Here is a 20,085-nt window from a genome sequence, read left to right on the forward strand (position 1 = left end):
CCCTGACGCAATCGCTTCGCTTTTCCCAAGAGCCCCCCACCGATGGGGGTGCGTCGTCATCATCGTAGTGGGTGCTCGAAAAGTTTTCCATTAACAACCGAATTCGCTCTCTACGGCCTCACAGCCTTGGGCTAGTGTTTATCGTTGGAACTTACTCGCCCGAAAAACACAAGGGAATGCCCTGTTACACCATAGAGCAGCGACGCGCAATGGAAAACACACAGCACATCCGAAACGGCGAAAATATTTACGAATTCTGGTCCCCGAATATTTTCGCTTGGCAGACAGCAGTCGCCAAGTTACCGGTCCCGGGGTTCCCTTATGTACACACGTGGTCGGGCCCGCTAGCCCACAACTGCGTATCTGCGTACCTCTCGGCTATTATACGGCCCGGTCCGTTCTTCTGAGATCAAAGAAAAAGGATGTAAAAATACACCGACGCTTTTGAAATATTGTTGCACCGTGACGTTATGGCCAGCTTCCCAGCGAAATACCTCTTCTAGTTGGTGGTTACGATAATTAATTACCGCAGAACACACGTCTGCGACCCCTTCAAGCCGATCTCTGACCGAAGCTGTCGATCAATTTTCGCCGAAATCCTGACGCACCGGATGAGTCTTAGTCATAGTGACCTTGTCCGCGCAGCGACTGCTGTTAATCCTAATCTACTATTGCGTCTATCGTTTTGGACTCGCCACTATCAACTGCGGGTTGAGATTAAGGTTCCAGTGCAGTCTTGCAGAGCCGAGTCAGCCTGATCGAGAGTGATTCAAGTAACGATGACCTTGCAGTCCTGCAGCAGGTGCCAAAACAAGGTAGAGCGCCCCTTGTAGTCCTGTCGACCGTATAAACACCAATTTAACTACCGCGCACTGCACAACCGGCTCTTGCCACCGAAGACACCCTAGCGCCTTATCGCAGCGCGATAACGCCCCGGACGATTGCAGGTCTCAAATTCCAATTCGACAAGCAACCGGTACGAAGCGGTTCAGCTTGCGAAACGCGCGCTTGCGACTCAGATTAACAGTTTGACCGATACCGGGGCCCAATCGGGCCAGGAGGCACAGGGTTTGCGAATACGCTGCACGAAAGTGTTGCCTATGTCGGAGCGGGATCCTCCACTGAAGACACGGGCCCATAATCAGTGCTCTGTGCTGGAGCCCACAGGACGTGCGTCACTCGGGCGCGATGCTGGTTGAACCTATCGATGGTGGTGCGAAATTGTTCGCAGATTACCCGTGACCTCGGTGCGATATCTTCCCCACTGCGCACTACGCAATTGCTGGCGCCTTCTTCCCCCGGGGCCCGAGCCTTGTTTTCTTTGAATAATCAGCAGCTGCGGCCGACACCTTCCGGATCAGGGCTACCTACCGGTCCGCGCCGGCTTTTGGCTTTTCTACGACTCAACGAACCAAACCCACATGCGCGCGCGTGGGTAGTTTAATGCGTTGGAAAATATGCAAAACATTCGCCCGGGCTGCGTGGTTCTATGCGCATTGCGCCACCGATCGACCCGGGGTGCCCGGCGCACTGGGTCACGCGCCAGCCTCCGAACGAAAGCCGGCCAATTTTCGTGTCGGAATTGGTCCGGGGAAATGGTCTGGCCAGAGATTCGCTAGATTAGTGTCCGGGGGCCACGCTACGCTGGATTCGCGGGAAGCTCGCACACGACACGCGATTTACATTCCCGGCCCCGAGCCGAGCCGAGCCGACGAAATTCGAGTCGCAAAACCGGTTCGTGGCTGGTGTTTGTAAACATATCGCAACACGCTCGACGGCTCGGGGTGTGTAGTAATGCGCGACCGGAGACGGTGGGGGGAATCACTCCCCAATCCCCCACACCCGGGTTATTACGACGACTGGCCCCGATAGCCACTTACTTTCAATTCTTCCCAATTCTTGCGTGGTGGGAAAAAGATGAGCTGTGGGCCCCGCGGAAGAAATGATTCTTGGATTTTGGCTTGTTTCTGGATGTTGCCCATTAAGAAGTGCCTCGAACCAGTTCTGGCCTCCCGAGAAATTCCGCAGCCGAGTCTTCCGAGGTTCCGTGAGTCTTGTCGTGAATCAAATTTCGCTGCCTAGCCAAGCCAAGCGGGACGGAAACACGGGAAGCAGTGGCTTTAGAACCACCGTCTAATCCACCGTGAGCTGTGAATGTTGGCTTACCAATGTAGCGTAAAAATAGAGATGATTCCACAATTTAGAACCCGAATCTAATCCACTTCGTTTCGTTTTCACATTAGTCTACGAAGACTTTATCAACGTTCAGGCATGGGGACAGCTACAGGGTGGTGTTTCATTAACGATGCTTTTTTCTCATTTTGTTATAAAACAAAAACGGCTGATTATTTTTCGATGCTTGAACTTTTATTTGAAAGGTTAATTCGTGACATTTTTTTAATGTAAAACAATTTTGGTGAAATGTTCACTGCAATTCATTTGGCAGTAGCTCATTCGGTCGACCTATTTTTGAGTACATTTTCGATTGGATCTGGTCCTATTTCGTCCTATAGTAACTTGCTGCTAGTATGTTCGCGTAACATAAATTTTGATTGTGACTGTCACTGTATGGCACGTAGCGCCGTCCAAGTTCTCAGCTTCAATATCGCCGAAAAACTAATTAGCCAAAATCCTCACCAAAAAATCACTCGTTGTGGGTGAATTGGCTTCTCTTGCACGATTTGTGGGTTTTCAGAATCGTAATATTGCTTATTAACATAGCCAAAGAGGTGGAAATGACCTTCAACAAAATGTGCTTTTGACGAATGATTTGACGACCTACCACTTTGGAAATAAATTTTTCATGTTTCCGAATTTTCTGCAACCAGCATTATATTTTATACATAATTGTCATGAATGAACCTTTCGAACGAGTGTTTAACCATTGAAAAATATACAGCCCTTTTATTTTTTACAACCAAATGAAATCATGCATCGTCAATAGAACACCCTGTAGTAGTAATCATCTAAGACGAAGGATCTATAAAGGCGTCCTACCTAATGTTATTCGGGTAGTTCCTGTACCAATCCCCAATCTGTAAACCTTTTCAAAAATTGCAATCACTCGATCTGATGAGCAACAACCAAGATCAGTTTCATCATCTCACCAGCTGATGATCGCCTCATGTGACTCTTCTGTTCCAATTCCCTGTTCCAGATCGGCCACCGGGAATGGGAAAATCCAACCTCGTAGTATGTTACACAAACAACCCACTAGAACATCGTGAGTTTATGGAACTTCTGGAACCCACGTGTCACAACTAAACGGCAGATTCGGCAGCGGATCGAAAGGTTCAGTAAGAACGGTAACAGCATAATAACATACCGGCAGCCGGTTGCCGTACCGGCACTGTGTGTTTATGCTGGGGCCACGCACACCAACACCGATGGTGCCACAGGAAATGTGTTCTGCGCAACCCTTCGCCTCTAATCTTCCAGCAGACCCGTGTATGTGTACGTTGGCCCTCCGCACCAATACTACCTCGAAAGCATTCCCGATGCCGGGCCCCGCCGTGTCCTCCACCCTGGCCTAACATATGCTTCCGCGAGGGCTCGTTCGACTGAGCATAGTCCGCGCCTGTGTGGTGGTGAGCTCACTGGCGCTGTTTACATGGCAGCACCCGCTCCCGGCGATCCCGGCGAGGGGGGGGGGGGCGCGGTGGAGCGACAGAGAAGAAAGTGTTTTGAGAAACTGCGTCGTAGCGAAAAGGTGTTGTGTTCCCGGACCGGACCGGGAGCGTGTATGGGTTTCCGTGGTCACAGGCACACACGGGATCCCTGTTCCCTTCCGGCGGAAGCCCTGGAGTTCCACGAGGTTTCCCGGTGCGAAATGACTTCCTTCAAGAGCTGCATGCACATGTTGGGGCCTGAGTCTTATCAACCCTCGGGTGATCGGGTGTCGATCACTTCTGGTTACAGGAATACTTCCTCGTAGCGTAGTTTCTGCACCTCGCGCGGTGCGTTATCTCCTTCCTTCTTCCCCAACTTCCGTCCACCCGCTGCCGCCACCGGCTGTCGGAAGCCCCGAACACAGATAAGGGGGAAGTGTCGTTCCGCGGACACCAACACACTCGCCAGCGCGGGCCGCGAGTCGGCGCGCCGTAGTGTTGGTGTTGTTTTGCCGCGGCTTTAAATTGCGGTCCGCGCGTTGTCGTTGCGTTAGTGCAGAAAACCAGCCCCGCACGAGTGGACGGAAGCAGGAAGCTACTACGCCGCACCATCGCGCTCGGAACGACACTCTTCTTCGTGTAACTACTGCCAAGAGCGAAAAGGGAACTTAGCGAGCATCAATTCCGCGTGTAGCGCACCTTTGTGAGGATCTGCCCCCCCTCGTGTCTGCCTGACTGACGTAGACCCAGAGACGAGAAAGGCCTGAACTAGTACAAAAGCACAAGTGTAAAACACACTCCCTCTCGGGAACGTTGTCCTGCCTGCCAACAACCGCCAGCACCGCCACCAAAGTAATCCCGCGTCCCCCGGACAGGCCACAGGAACACAGTATTTTTGAAGCCAAACACCTCTGACGATGTCCGCGTCGCCGATCGCACGCCAGGCTTGCGCCTCCATCACGCAGGTCATCCCCTCGAAGCGGGTGCTCATCCATGACTCCTCCGAACTGCCCGATCTCTACTCGTCGACACCCGGTGGCACCCTGTACTCGACCACTCCCGGAGGTAAGCATACCGAGCGACAGGGAAAGTGCCGTGTCAAGGGGGTGAAGTGACGTGTGGGGGGACCTCCGGTGAGACGCGCCAGAACGCACGTACGCACCGGGAAAAGGGTCCGGTGCGCGCACTCTCTGTGTCTGCATGTGTGCGTGGTGCTCTGTGGATGTGTTTTGAAATACGCGTGTCCCTTGATACGCACCAACTAGGGCTTTGTTTTGACCGTGATTTTCCACCGACGCACACATCGAAAAGGGCGACCTTCAAAAGGATGTGCCCAATTTCGTGCCTTCCGACACGTCGTCGTCGGGCTGGCGGTTACGTAAAGCAGGGAACTACGCAGTACGCGAACCACACGCCACACGTTGCTGTTGTTCTAGGGCCTTCTTTGTTGCGGTAACAGGAAGCTGCCACAAAAAGGTTCACAAGACTTGGGGCGAGTTTGGGCAAAAAGTTACATCAACTTTCGAATAACCGCAGGACGGCAGAGACATCGCTGACGTGTTCTGATTTGAACTCCCAGCAGGCTAGGCTTCGAGGACTTGGATCATGCTCAGCCGGCACACCTTACACTCCGTGAAGGGCTGGAAACCATTATCCCCCCGGGAGGGGGCCACATGTTGGTTCCAGAGACAAAGAGCTATAAATCTTTCCAATTTCCCGGCCACAAGATGCGCGCGTCTTCCGGCAGAAGGGACCCTCTTGCTTCCGCGTTACCGGATTTCGGCCAGATGGTGGTCGTCGTGGTGAACATTCTAGTCGACCGGGGGGGGTTCTATTTTTAACATCCCACCGTCGATGATGCGCGCCGAGCGAACTACGCCGCGCGCGCGACGCATACCCGCAATGTTTTGCCCGCGTACACATCGTCGTCGTCGTCGTCGTGGTGGCTGTCACAACCCCCCCGGGGGGGGAACGGGAACCAGAGACTCTTTCTCGCCGGGGACAAAGACCGCTCCCGAGGCCAGCTCTTTCGTGTGACCACCACCATTACCGACGATCGCGCGCCCCGTGCGCGATCTTTTCACGCACACCAACGCACAACGTGCACGCGCACGAGAGATGACGATCTCGATCCGTGTCACTTTGGGGCGAGCGGGACGGCTTCTCTCTCGGTCGGCGGTGATCACCCCATATGTTCTCTGGGGAACCTTTTTTTTCTTCTCGGTGTCTTTCTTCGGTGGTGACACCGAATGCTAATGAAATCTTTGCAAGGACCGGCAGCCGCGCGGACATTGCGTGTGGGGCGGCGGCGTGATGATCGCGAATCTCGTGAAACCGGTTCCTCCCACCGGACTACCGTTTTTCGAGTGCGCACCGCTCGCACCGGCCATCGACGGATTTTTGTGGCAAGTCCGCTGGAAGCAGCACCGTCCTGCGGATTAGGAAACGGCGGAGACTGCCGTTTTCCATATTGGAATGAATAATCTCTCTTGGGACCCTCTCTTGGGGTAAGAATTGCTTAACCCCCTGCTAGCCCCGGCTCGGAGCTGGGCGGGGCTTGGCCGGCGGTTCCGTAATCTTTGACCAGGGTTTACGAGTGAGGAAACGATAACGGGAAGGATGTTGGAATGATGTGCCCCTAGCTGGCGCGCCCTGGCCCCAATGTGTAAATTAGCGTGGAATCTTAGGAAAGAGAGAAGGCTTTGCGTGTGCCGGCAACCTTCGAAATTAGGACCCCATTTACTATTGGCTAATTATTGGCGACCCCAACTCACAATCTTATCTCTGATATCGGACCGTAGTAAAACTGCAAAGCTGTTAAGGCCGGCGATATGGGTGCGCTATATTTATCGACCATTGTGTAGGCTACGGAAGACTACAGAACAAGTCAGCTCCAGACACTTCGTCGTCGGCGGCCGTCCTCGTCGTCCTTTCGACAGAAATCCCAAAATGGGTTTCGAAAGTCAAAAGGAAAGGAAATCAAATACAACTTATTTTTAAACAATGTTTTCTGTAGGTCCCCCTGTCGCCAAAAAAGGGAATTCAGGTCTGGTCAGGATCTTCTGTGTGTTGTGGAGTCAACAAAACAGTGGATGTGTGGTACAACCCCTCCATAACCGAGGGGACCGATTTATTTATGGTTCTTAAATGACTGCTACGCTTTTTGGGCTGTATCTGGAACGACTCGCGGTGCGCTATCTGGGGCATTGTCGTCTAGTTCTACTTTCGACAGTTTCGCACTCGACGATGTGAGCTCTCTGTGGCCTTCCTGAGCCGTTATCTTTCCCGTCGGTCAGAGAGCGGTATAAACCTCTCTTCGCCCCAACCTGAAAAAAGGTACAGAAAAAGCCAGAAAAAATCGCTTTCGACGACGAGATTAGCATTGCGCGCCCGGCCAACGATCGGCAAATCATTCTGACTTGCTCTCAAGGCTTTTTCGACCGCTCCCCCCGGCGTGAGTTCAATCTTATCGGCGGCGGCACTCTGGAGCTGTTTTTATTTTGCAGACCCCATCCCGTTTGGCAAATTTGGACTCTCGCAGGAGGAGAGAGTGCCGACAGGGGTAGTGCTGCGAAGGGCCACCGCCCGGTTCTCCATACCCCGCCGGTTATGTAATGCGATCAAAGAAGAACCCGCTTCGGGCGAGACCCTCAAAACGCTGCCAGCGGCACGCAACACGCATCTGGCGACCGCAGAGAAAAGTAGGGGGTTGTAAATCTTTGGTAATTTAAAAATAACTACCCACAGCGAAGGAGAGAGACTTACCAGAAGATTGCTTTAGCACAAATCAGGTTCCTTGCTTCGCTCGTGGGTTGAGAGGACGGGCGCGCGGGGCGGGAGGTTAAAAAGGGGCTAACCTTTACCCAGATACTTAATTCTTGCCTCATAATTCTAGCAGCGTGCGCGTATCTCTAGAGTCGTCTCGACCGACCGTATGCTATCTTTCCGTGGGCTCTCTTCGGTGCGTCTCCGATTGTGTGAACACTTGTCGTCCTCTCCCAATTGATTTTGATGACCCCCCGGACTAGTTTCTGGGATCGATTTTCCAATTTAAACGATGTCCAGCCATTCTCCTTGTGAAGCGCGCTGCGCTCCATAAAGGGAGAACGACATCTGGTACTCTGACCAAAGCCACGAGTTGCGATCGCGAAACAGTGTTGACCACAGTTCACATTAGCTTGTGGCACACTTTTACGGCGGACAGAGCGAGAGAGGGCAACCGAAGTTAAATTTAGTTCCTGTTTTTTGCGCGCTTCCACAACACTGTCGTTGTTTGTGGGGCCGGCCCATCAATTGGCTCTAACTGCTGCGCCTTTGCCAGACAAACTGTGAAAGGACATGTGTGTTGGGGGGTAGCCTATTCCTACCACTACAACTGCCGATGTGTGTTTGATGAGTGTAAACAAAACTCTTTACTTATCGAACCCTTCCGTGGATGGGCGGACCAGGTTGACAGATAAATTGCGATCTCCATGCAGGAGCCGATGAGATCTCCATTCAAGACGTTGTAAAAATCCTGATTAAGACTACCAGATTTATTCCGATAAATCCGACGGTGCCGAGCATGATCGGATCGAAAATACGTCTTCCCAAAGGCGAGATGGTCTCCCCCCGCTGTAGACCTGCGGAGCACATCGCCATTAGCGATTCAACCACCACCACCGATGGTGGCGCGATCGTCAATTATCATCATCGCTGGGTTTGGGGAGGAAGGATTATCACAGCGGGAGGAATGTCTGGTGTGGTGTGTATGCCGCGGACAGTAAGAAGATACACGCAGACGCTCTGTAACGGTGAAGGTCAAACTGATCTAGCGAAATGTGATATAGCGCTCGGCAAAATTGCATACATTTGCCGGTTCGGGGAGCAGAACTGGGGTCGATGTGACGGCGTTGAATAATGTTTTCTTTATCGTTTGCATGAACCGCTTCGATTTCATGATTTTACTTATGTTTGCTCTTTTTTTTTGTATGTCCTCTTCTCCACAGGCACTCGTATTGTGTATGAACGTGCGTTCCTGATGAACTTGAAGAACTCGCCGCTGGCCCGCACCCCGCCGAACAACGTGCCACTGAATCTGCTGCGGGGCAGTCCTACGGGTGGCAGCGTAACCAAACCACTGTCACTGAAACCGATTCAGCAGAAACCGGCCCGCAACTCGCCGCCGAAATACGAAGACCACCAGGAACAGTTCGACATGGACCTGTAAAGCACGAGCGTGCCCGGTCGAGTTCGATTTCCGAAAGCATCAACTAATGGCACACAACACACCGGTGGGGCGCATCCGGCTTCCGGTTTCGAGAGAGAGAGGAATGAAGATGTCCCTGGTTAACTTGTTTGAAGAGCGCGGCGGCGATACACAAACCGATCGTTTCTTAGTTTAGCGTTATCTCTGTCTGAAAAATTTTGTAAGCAGCAGCTATAGTGTGGAGAATTTGCGGCTTTGCTACGAAAGCAACCCAGAGAGAGAGTCTAGGTTTCGATAATCGTTGGATGTAGACTTTATAAGTTTATCGTTCCTTCGGTAGTAAGATTAGCGTCTTCTATTAGCCACTAGCATTATGTTGGTCCGCATCGCCAGAACGGCCACTGATGTAGACGAACATTCGGAACTCCCCAAAGGCGCACCGAACCAAGCCAGAACTACAAGTTGGGAGATGTGCTAGAATTGGGAGCGCACCGGTGGGAGGTTTGAATGTTGATCAGTAACCCACTCTGGTGATTTGTGATATCCATGAATGAATTTCATCGGCCTTCATCGATATCATCGTGGTGGGGTGAAGGAATCTTTCATGTTTGTATTTTGTAAGTCAATCATTTCGCTTTATTCAACGTAAGGAAGAAGGAACGTAAATTGTTTTTTGTTGTCAGATTTTTGAAGGTCGGAGCCACAAACGTGCAAAACCTTTTTGGAGAAAGCGGAGAAAAGTTGTCGGAAAATTTGGAGTCAGCGATTTGCATGTAAGCTAACCACTTACCTAGCCTTGCCGAGAGGAACGGGGAACCGATCACCAATTAATCGTATAGTATAGTAATGATGTGCATAGTAGTGCTGCGGCGTGTGCATTGTCGTCGTCGAGTATTTTTGACTACTTCTCACTGCTGTTGTTTGCATGTTCTTTCTTTTTTTCGTGCATTCGTGCCGAACAATTTGGATGTGACCTAAGCGAGAGACACCCGACATTGTAGAGTTTAATTCCGTAGCAATAATATACCTGATGAGATCACTGAATAGGGTACAAAGTAAATGATGGATGGTTAGGACATTTTTGTTTGTTTGTTTCCTTTTATCATTCTGGAGATTTAATGTAATCTAGTTATTGCTGCATAGCGGAACATGAATTCAGAGCTCAGCTGAAAAAAGGAGGAACACAAAGATGTAGAATTGAATTTTAATGTACTGAATCTGCGACACAGTCAGATAGATTTCACTGATCGAATGGGAACTTACTATAAAAGCAGAAGTGTAACACACATAGAAGTGCAACAAGCTGACAGTAAACTTATGTATCATGTCGAAATAAACTAAAACTCTACTTATGATAAAATAGTGTTTACTTACCTCGTGCCTCGTGATATCATTTACTTACTAATTAGTATTTGGTGTCATGAGACTTGTTCCTAAATATCATTACGATGTTTTCAACGAAACTTTCCTAGCAGATTTAAATAATAAGCTCTCAAGTAGGTTTACAGGTGCAAGATTTTTAATTGCATTTAGTAAATATATTCTTTGGAAGTATCAAACTCTTGACTAGTGAACTATTATTAATTCATAAGGTTTATGAAAATTACACAACGGATTTTGCGAAAGTTTGAATCAATCAATACACCCACTAGGCACACTCTGAAAGGTCTCGCTCACAAACTGACAGCCCAACTGACAGCCTAACTGACAGCACGCAGTCGGGAACTGTCATATTCTCTAGTCCCTTTTTGTAAGGTACATAGGAATCTGAGGAATTGCGCAAAACTCCCGTAAATAACCAACTGAACGGTAAATATCTTTCCTCCACCAGTCGGCAAAACCTAAACAAGATGCCGGAGGCTCCAGCCCGCAATCCGTTGGACAGCTTTATTAACGCCGTCCACGCCACGATCGAAGCTCCCGTAGTATGGTTCCGGGGTGAGTAGTGCTGTTTCGGAAGACATAATTACCTCAATTTACTTATAATTCGGGCACCGAGGTTGATTTATCGAAGCATATTTGCTTCCTTCAATAGATACTGTGTTCTGTGCTATGGAATAACTAGACAATATTCATTTGCCTTCGTTTTGCCACCCAAACGTTTCATTACATAATTCGCCCTAACCTCCGGCATGGGTGGCCGGACGAATAAAAACAATACGATTGATGTAAACAAATCCGGTTCGTTGCAGAGAAAATTGTCGAACCAAACCGGCAGACCTATCCGTGGTATCATCAGCAGTACCGTCGGGTTCCGTCGATCGACCAATGCTATACCGACGACGCGGTTTGCATTTTCGAAGCGAACCAACAGTTCAAACGTGATAAGTAAGTAAACGACGAAGGTAGCTGATTGCGACGTAAATATGAATAACGATAGGACTCGCTCACCTTAAACTTTGCTTTTTATCAAAATGTTAAGTGATGTAGTGCAATTTTTGTTCATCCTGCGTAATTTAAGGATTAAAAAAATCTACCAGAGTGATGATAAAACCGAGACTCCTATAGTCCAGTGAAATGCTTATAATGCTATTAGAGCCATTTATAAATTGAGTCGAACTCTGAATAATTCATTTGCTGCTAGTTTCAAATTTACAACCTCCGAGACCTCGGATGGTGCAAACCAAGTGAATTTATATGTCGGAACATCAATGTGATCGCTTCATTGTAAGCTTCTTAGCATACAAACTTTGTTGAATGCCCTTAAAAGTTGAAGCCTCGTCGGTCTTCTTTATGATGTAATGCTTTTACTAATGCTTTGTAATACTTTGAGTTCCATTTTCTAAAATAACTTATCGACGATGCCTCTTTTACTAAAATCCGCCAAAAATCTGTAATAGGGGAAATACAACGTCTATATACTCAATACCGTGCTGGATGTAGGATCTTTGGTATATTTCATACAAAAAGTCCTTTACATAACGCGTAAGCTAAAAAGCAGTCACGCAGTGATCAATAATTGTTTAATCTTTTGTTCATCGAACACTAGCGCTGGCATCAAAAAGCACTCTTATTTTAGACCGGTCGCACGTAGAAATTATTTAACCACACCGTTTCCGTGTCATCGATGCCCACTGGCAGACGAGACGGAACGACGCTCCACGTGGTAATTCGGTTTGTCGGCTTGGTTGGCTGGATTCCTCTGCAATGAGTATCGCGATCAATTACCCATCGATCGTTCTTGCAGTTCGAACTCGGTAGTCTCACGAGAAAATGTGCCTTCCATTTCGTGTGTGGTCGTTGGTGACTGTAAATTGAAACCAAAAATAAATCATTAAGCACTGTCGGGCCACTATCGATGAGAAACCAAATACCAGTCGCATACAATTATTCACAAGCACAGCGCGCAACAACTAATACTCGATCGGTTCTTCTTGCACGCGGAAGACGCAATAGCATTATCCTGATTCAGTCAGTCGATGGCCTAACGGATCGAAAGGGAATGGACGCACGCACGGCACACAGTATGATACAATAATACGGCACAGCGGTTTTACAGAGAACACGACGGGCACTAGAGACACTTATTGACGATGTTGTTGAGAATGGTGAAAATTTTGATCAATATCAAGTAGAAAAGGTTTCCCCTACCCAGCCGGAACATGCCCCGTTGAATCGGGATGCATTTCTTCACGCGCACTTCGGCGGTGTTTTTGCTGTACTTGGTGTACTGTTTCGGGTTTGGAGCGTTGCCCATCGCTGCCGTTGGGTGAGGAAAGAGTGCTTCCTCTGGTTCGTGATGTCCTTGGTTGAAATGCAATGCCTCGGAAGGTTACTATTCCGTTTCGAGTGCTTAATACGAACGCCGATCGCGTGGAAGATCGACCAGCGTGCGATCCGTTGGAACAGAATTTAGAGACTGGCTGCAGTTGCAGGCACGAAAGTCGATTCGTGTTCAATTCGGTGTGCCGATCGTGGTTCGACGATCGATAGAGCAGATCATGGAATGTGGGCGATGCCATAGGTGTGGTCAAAAATACATCAAATAAAGACATCACAATCGATCGACATTTGTTCGATCCAAGATCATTACTTACGATATGTATTTGATTTGAAATATGTATCCTTTCAGCAGATTGGCACCCACTGTGCGTACGATGGATGATCGGGTTCCATTACTTTGGATATCATATTCAACACTGCTACTTGTTACTTTTTTCAACGGTAATTGTAAATAACATCGCCAGCTACCGTGTTCTCGGTTCTCGATTTTGCGTTTGGGCGTGCGTTTGATTATTGCCGGCCGTATTTATTGGGTGCTTATAGTGCTCAATACTTCGGCAACATTCAAAGGGGGTCGTAAAACGGAAAAGCAGCGTTCTTACAACGCTAGATGGAAATTAAAACCGCAAACAGCATCGAAACATTAAAGCTATTAGCTATGTTAGTAAGCGATGTGCATTTTTGAGTGTACATACGATAACACTGGTTAGTAACGACCTTAACACCGGTTGCGACTTTAAATGAATTCGGCCAGTTTGATGTGAAAAACAAACATACAACCACCTAACCAAACTACAACCAAGCAAAGATGTGCTTCGTGAGCATATTGCCCGACAAACCAATGGCAAGATCATCTGTTTTATGTTGGGATCGACCGGTGTAAACGAGCAGCAAACGAAGGCCCAGAGCTACTTTCACTAACCATGCGACTGGCTTTTCCGTATGTTTACAATTGGATCGGTCCCGCGCGTTGCCAAATTTAACGAAGTAACTTAACCGTATCGGTCTCAGACACGATCGTAACACGATCGTTTCTCGACGTGTGTGGTGGGCGATCGTTGTTTAAATGAAGCGATCAGGACCATTGACAGATTATAAATATTCTAATTAATTGGCATTTTCCTGGGATAAGCTGACGCGTTCGGATGGAGCTTTACACTTTGCAAAGATATTGTGCTCTTTTTGCGCAAGGGGTTTCTCAAATGTCTTCCGGCCGAATAGAGATCGTTTTAATTGGCATCGTCGAAAGATGATAGGTTAATGATATTGGTTTGCTATCTTTTCGTTGTTTAGGACGTAAACTTAATGAATTTGCTTTTGTGGTAGCAGAACTAACATTTATTTTGTCCAAACACAAAAAAAACTAGGAATGATCGAGAAACATAAACAATTCAATTGAAACATTGACCAAATGATCACCTCGGAAAAGGAAGCTTATCTGTGTGGTCGCGAACGCGTTGGACAAACGTAAATAAAAGTATTTTTAACCGGCCTTCCCAATCAAAGCTCGTATGATCATTCGAAATGGAAACAATATCATGTTTTCTTCGTTCATGGGTTTGTTGATTCGACACAAACTTTTGCATTATTACAAACAAGTCCGGTTCCTGTTTGTTGACGTGGCGCGATAATGTGAACTATTTATTGCCAGACGAATTTCGTCCGGTGTGTTGGGTTTCGCTTATTTTGGCTACTTCAAACTGTGTGTTGATTGATAATTTTTTTGTCTAGCGAATTGAAACATCATAGAGAGATGACTCTTCCCATTCATGACTGAGAAAAGCTTACATATAAAGCTACGTTCATACTTATTGAGTAAATTTATTTACGTAAATGTGCAGAAAACAAACAAAAAATGTGCATGTGCACCGCTTTATATATCGTTTATGTTATACTCTTTCAACAAACATATTGCTGAAAAGTAAACGAAATTCTCTTATCTTAAAGAATTATGTTTCAACTCATTGTTTCCGTAGTATTATTTTGGTTGTGTTTTTTCTATACGATGACTGTTTTCTCCCGCTGTTTAATTGGGGGATCATCACGGCGAATTTATCACAGTGCATCGATTAACCGATCCAAACTGTTTGCGTATCCAATAACACAGTGCGTGGTCGGGGTTGGGTGCTTTTAAATCGATGTAAATGTTTCCATCGATCGATCGACTGATCGTTGATGGATCAACTGCCACGCAAAAACATCTTTCCGTCCATCAGCAGCCAGCGAAACGGATTATTTACCACGAGTGGAAACATTTCGTTTGGTCGAATAAATTAATTGTTATGTAATTGAATAATGCTGATTGGTGAAACACGTTGGTCGTCACTTTTGGTTCTGAAAACCAGAATCGGAACCATGATGATTATCATCAACGATCGTTTGCAAACGCAGAAGCAATCACCACCTTACTTTCATCAACCACTTGACAGTGGCCGCTCTGGAGTCGATATTCCGCTAATAATTTGCACTCATTTAGCATGAGCAATAAATAAAACACTAGAGTTGTGACCGACGGAGCACAGGGATGTTAGAAGCTATTTATATTATTGTAATTTATTTTGTCTTTCTTTTCATTATCTTTGTTTTTGTTCTAGAATGGTAGACAATGAAATCCTTGCAATCTTACGCCAGCGCTTGGAAGATTGTGTGATGTACGAACAGCCGGATCACGAGCGGAAGTGCCAATCGATCCTGCGTACGTACGAGAAGGGCGCCGAAAATTGGTTTATAAAGTGTACGTTTTAAAACGGTTGGGTAGCAGATCGTGCCCTAATTTATCACTTCCTGCTTCACGAACAGATGGTGATCTCGGTGGTTACGCGAATGCCAAGAGTGCGTACATGAAGCAGAAGCACCGCATGATTTGGGAAAGACGTCACGGAGCGGTCGGCAGCGGCATGAAGTCTACCGGCGATGACGAGACTGCCGAACACTAGAGGTGCGTTGGAACGGAAGTGTAGCCAGCTGTGCGGAAGGACTCTAGCTGCTGAACTGCAAACAAATGATGCTGTGGCAGTGGCAAACCGTAGTGAAAACGTGGAGTTTATGTCGCGCTTACAATGTTGAATTGGAGTGTAAATAAAAGAGCAAACATAAATACACCAATTTATTGTTGTTATTGCGGGTAATTTCTTATTTACGATACGATTTCGTGGTAAGCCTATTTGTTTTCTACTTTTATTGCTCAAAATCAACAATATGATCAGAACTCTTCTCTTCTCGATCTCGCCGATACCCGAATCATTCAAGCAGCGGATTTGAAGAAGGTTGTTGAAGGATTGTGACAAAATCATATTAACATCATAGCAAAAAGAGAAGACATCTCCGGCAGCCACCACCAGCGACTGCGCGGCACCGAGCCTTCCGTCGATGGATCGACTGTTGGCGCCGATCCTGACGCCTACCAGTTCACGGAGATCGACGCCTCGATATCCCCTTCAAGCGCGGCCCTCTCGACGCGCCACCGTGTCAGTAACGTCAGCGACGTCGTGAACCGCAAACTGTCGAACACGATCGGCTGGAAACAGGTATCCGGAGCTCTCCTCGAAGGACATCATCACGCAGGGCAAGTGCCAGTGCGGCCAGTACATCCGCTGCCAGCTGAAGCGGTCCGGCGTGTTCAACCCGAAGCTGGGCCTCCAGTGAATCCGCAGGATCGTCGGATCGCCCTCGATACACGTCGTCCGGGAGGAATCTATCTAAATATTCTAGTCGAAGCTGGATTAATTGTTTAGCTTAAATTACCGTTTGGATCGTTGAATTAAAAGGGAAAGATATCACGAAGTGCCGTAGCGCACCAAAATCACACGCAACAAAGTATAGCGGAACTGAAGCAGATCACTTCGAACGCCTTTCGTGTGCATTTCGACACCGACTGGATTACGTCACTGAAATCGAGTGCGGGATCCAACCTTCGCGGGGACCAATTCATGAGTCGGGTTGTGTCTTTCACAGATAGACGCAACCGACTAGCGGTACGAGAAGCACTGAGAACATTCGTTGTAATTTGCGCTCTTAAGTTGATGTTGAATTTTTTTAGACGGTGGGGGTCGTGGTCAACAAGTGGTCGAGCCTCTCGGAACCTCCCACAACATTCGATAACTTTCGATCGCCAAACCCTTCGTCGTCCTTACGACCAGGTCATCGGAGAAGCAATAGAAGTGTGATAAACGGTGGGAAGAGGTGCTACAATGCGGCGGAGGTGGGTACGACGGCGGAGAGCGTGTTTGGGACACCAAAAATAAACCAACCCACTGTCGATGGCGGCCGAAAATAGCGATCGTTCTCGATCGTGCGCGAAAGGATTAGTGCGGCGCCCAAGTGTTGGTGTGCGTCAGCGAAGACCGGGCCGCCGTTGGTGTTGGTCATGGCCTCTCGGTCGCCATCCACAACTCGAACCCCAGTGTGGCTCAGTCGGAAGATAGTCCGGTACCGGATCGGATGTAACAACTCTTCGAGTGAGTGAGGGAAGTGCTTTTCGGGGTTTCTTTTTTTTGAGCGGAAGTGAAACTGAAGGTTCGTGGCAATGGATGAGACGTACAGGGTGTTGGAAAGTCCGGAGCTGGGGCGCTACGGTGTGGCGGCCCGGGACTTGCGTGCCGGTGAGCGGCTCTTCGTCGAGCTTCCGTTCGCGATCGGCCCGAAACTCGACAGTCCACCGCTCTGCCTCGAGTGCTGCTGTCCCGTCGATGGCGGAGACAGTGGGCCACGGTGTCCACGTTGCGGTTGGCCACTGTGTGAGGACTGTGCCGCGGTTCTAAGCACGCCCGAGCTAGCCACTTACCATCGCGCCGAGTGTGCGGTGTTTGCGGAAAAGTGCATCCGGTTTCAGGCAGTGGAAGACTCGACCGCCGGTTGTGTGCAGCTTGACTGTATCACACCGTTGAGGGTTCTGCTGGCCGCGGAAGTGGACCGGGAGCGGTGGGAGCGTGAGATCGCCCCGATGGAGTACCATGGCGAAGCGCGACGCGATGAGGCCAATTGGACGGTTGATGAGCATAACATCGTCGAGTTTCTGCGAGGACCCTGCGGACTGGCAGACCGGTTCTCTGCGGAACTGATCCAGCAGGTGATCGGGCTGCTGGATGTGAACGCGTTCGAGGGTCGCACCTGCAATGGATACAGCGTGCGGGGCCTGTACCCCCAGCTGGCCATCATGGCACACAACTGCGTACCAAACGTGGTCCACTCGATCCATCCGAGCGAAGACTTCAGGTAGGTTCCCGTACCGTCAGATCGCATTGTTGTAGCTGCTCGAGTTGCGCATTCCTCCGGACACCGGGAGCGCTAAAACATTACCGACAGGGTTCGCAGAACTCGCATACGCCGAGCGCAGCGGTTGGCGTGGTAAAAATAGAGTTTTCCACCGTTTTCGGCAAAACACCACCAACGGCGAGGTGGCGATTCTCTAATTGATAGCCCTCGGTAGCGGACGAGCTCCAACAGGCGTCCGTTTTGTGTTGCGTGGCATAAACATCAACAAGAAATGCCGGTCCACGGGAGGTTGGGGTGGTCAGGTCTTTCCTTACCGATTCTCTAACCGATCGATCGAGTTGAACGATCACCGCCTCGGAGGGTTGCGGTTCTATTGGCATTCTTTGGTCTAATTCGGTGCCTGCATTATTAGAGGCCTATATCTCATCCATTTCCCGCGCTGATGAAGCAGTCGGGAACGCTCGTCACTGTCACGCAGCTGGCCAGAGTTCGAATCCCGATACCGGCGTGACAGAGGGGGCTTGGCGCTGGACCAAGAACCTCGCGCCCGTAAAAACGAAATGTTACGGATAGCATTGTCATAACATTGTTTGCAATAGTTTTTACAATAGGTAACATTTACTTACAATAGTTTTTTTAAGGCTTACAATTATATAAAGTTATTAAAATGTAAGGGTCACTTTAGGATCATGCTCACGATCGAAACTAAAAGGTGATTTCCTTCAAATCATCGCCTTGTAAAGTTATGTGATGTTATTTCATTTTGCACCCAATTATTTAATTTTCGGTCAAGGTCAAATGTCCATTTATTGACAATCAACAGAAGCACACAGCAATAGAAACAAAAGTTAAGTTACCTTTTTTTATATTACATTGATTATTATTTTGTTTTCATGGATCGATCGATGATCTCGGTCTCTCTTTTTATGATGTAAAATATAGAATTATTCGACCAACGAAGTTCAAGAAATTCAATAGTGCAAAAAAGATTGATACACAGGTTTTTGGGAGTTGAATGAGCATTCTTTTCCAGTGTCGGACTGCTTGCAATACTCCTTTTAATTTTAATTTTAAATAATTCGTTGTCCATACTCAGATTGGAAGCACGCATCGCGGTGGATGTGGCCGACGGCGAGACGCTATATACGACCTATACCTACACGCTGACCGGGACAGTCGCTCGCCAATCGATCCTGAAGGCCAGCAAGTTCTTCACGTGCCTCTGCGCACGGTGCGTCGATCCGACCGAGCTGGGCACACACTTTAGCTCACTACTTTGCAGCAAGTGTGTCGGAGGACTAGTCGTGTCCACCAATCCCATAGGTAGGTAGGCCGACGGGAAGAAAGGGACTGTACAGGACACAGGTGCCGCTGCTTCAACTGATCATCCTTCTCACGCAGATGAGCAGGCCGACTGGAAGTGTGGTCATTGTGATTTCAAAATAGCGGGTGCCATCGTCCAGAAGGCCGTCATCACGATGCACAACGAGCTGGACGAGTTGGTGTGCCTGGAGTACGATGCCGGACGGCTGGAAGCGTACGAGCGGCTATATAAAAAGTTCCGCACTGTGTTACATCCACTCCATTTCATCAACACCGCGATACGGCACAGTTTGATCGAGCTGTACGGCCGAATTCCCGGGTACGAGATGGCCGAGCTACCGGATGTGCTGCTCGAGCGCAAGGTTGAGCTGTGCCGGGATGTCCTGCGCGTGCTGGACGTGTTCGAACCGGGTAGATCGCGTTCCAGAGCCATGGTGCTGTATGAGCTCCACGCTCCGCTGATTGTGCTGGCCCAGTCCGGCTTCGCAAGGGGCGAGGAAAAGCGCGACGGCAAAACGTTAAAGCAGCAGCTGACGGAAGCGGCCACGATACTGGAGGAGTGCGGCAGCATCCTGGAGTGGGAGGACCCGACCACGCCGGAAGGCATCCTGGCGAACGTGGCCAAACAATCGCTGTTACAGCTGCAGCAAAGTATCGACAGCCTGGACTAGAAGCGATGATCGATTGATGTGATGTACCTACACCGCGTTTCAGCGCGAAACACTCGCTCGCACCGGCAAGCGTTAGAAGTGATTGCTTAGTGTCTAGCTTAGTTCTATGGTAATGTTTCCTACGATACTCCATTTGTTCCATGCGTTTATCCAATGATCACGGTTTAATTAATGTACAATAAAAGGAATGCAAATACGAATCTCAACATGTACAGTTTATTGAAATGGCCAAGAATGGCGAATAGAGCCTTAATTGTCGTGTTCTAGTATTTATTTCATTCTACAAAATAACGACTGGAGTAAGGACTTCAAAGCTGGGATTCTTCCTGTTATGCTCCCGAATGTAGGGTGGTCGTCA

At 48.6% G+C, this 20,085-nt stretch overlaps 3 protein-coding genes across 3 annotated transcripts; all 3 read left to right on the top strand.

Moving 5' to 3' along the window:
• Positions 1 to 4,170: 4,170 nt before the first annotated feature.
• On the top strand, positions 4,171 to 9,872 carry LOC131212335 (eukaryotic translation initiation factor 4E-binding protein). Its single transcript, XM_058206157.1, has 2 exons — positions 4,171 to 4,673; positions 8,597 to 9,872. The coding sequence occupies exons 1-2, from the start codon at positions 4,526 to 4,528 to the stop codon at positions 8,815 to 8,817; spliced, it is 369 nt and encodes a 122-aa protein (XP_058062140.1). The 5' UTR covers positions 4,171 to 4,525; the 3' UTR covers positions 8,818 to 9,872.
• A 661-nt stretch (positions 9,873 to 10,533) lies between these two features.
• On the top strand, positions 10,534 to 15,618 carry LOC131209073 (NADH dehydrogenase [ubiquinone] 1 beta subcomplex subunit 10). The gene is made up of 4 exons (XM_058202052.1): positions 10,534 to 10,734; positions 10,989 to 11,124; positions 15,114 to 15,253; positions 15,319 to 15,618. The coding sequence occupies exons 1-4, from the start codon at positions 10,647 to 10,649 to the stop codon at positions 15,453 to 15,455; spliced, it is 501 nt and encodes a 166-aa protein (XP_058058035.1). The 5' UTR covers positions 10,534 to 10,646; the 3' UTR covers positions 15,456 to 15,618.
• A 763-nt stretch (positions 15,619 to 16,381) lies between these two features.
• Positions 16,382 to 19,921, top strand: LOC131208312 (SET domain-containing protein SmydA-8). Its single transcript, XM_058200999.1, has 3 exons — positions 16,382 to 17,733; positions 18,830 to 19,056; positions 19,135 to 19,921. Exons 1-3 carry the CDS (start codon positions 17,045 to 17,047, stop codon positions 19,725 to 19,727), a joined length of 1,509 nt encoding a protein of 502 aa, XP_058056982.1. The 5' UTR covers positions 16,382 to 17,044; the 3' UTR covers positions 19,728 to 19,921.
• Positions 19,922 to 20,085: the final 164 nt, after the last annotated feature.

Source organism: Anopheles bellator, chromosome 2 (genome assembly GCF_943735745.2).
Source record: "Anopheles bellator chromosome 2, idAnoBellAS_SP24_06.2, whole genome shotgun sequence".
NCBI lineage: Eukaryota > Metazoa > Arthropoda > Insecta > Diptera > Culicidae > Anopheles > Anopheles bellator.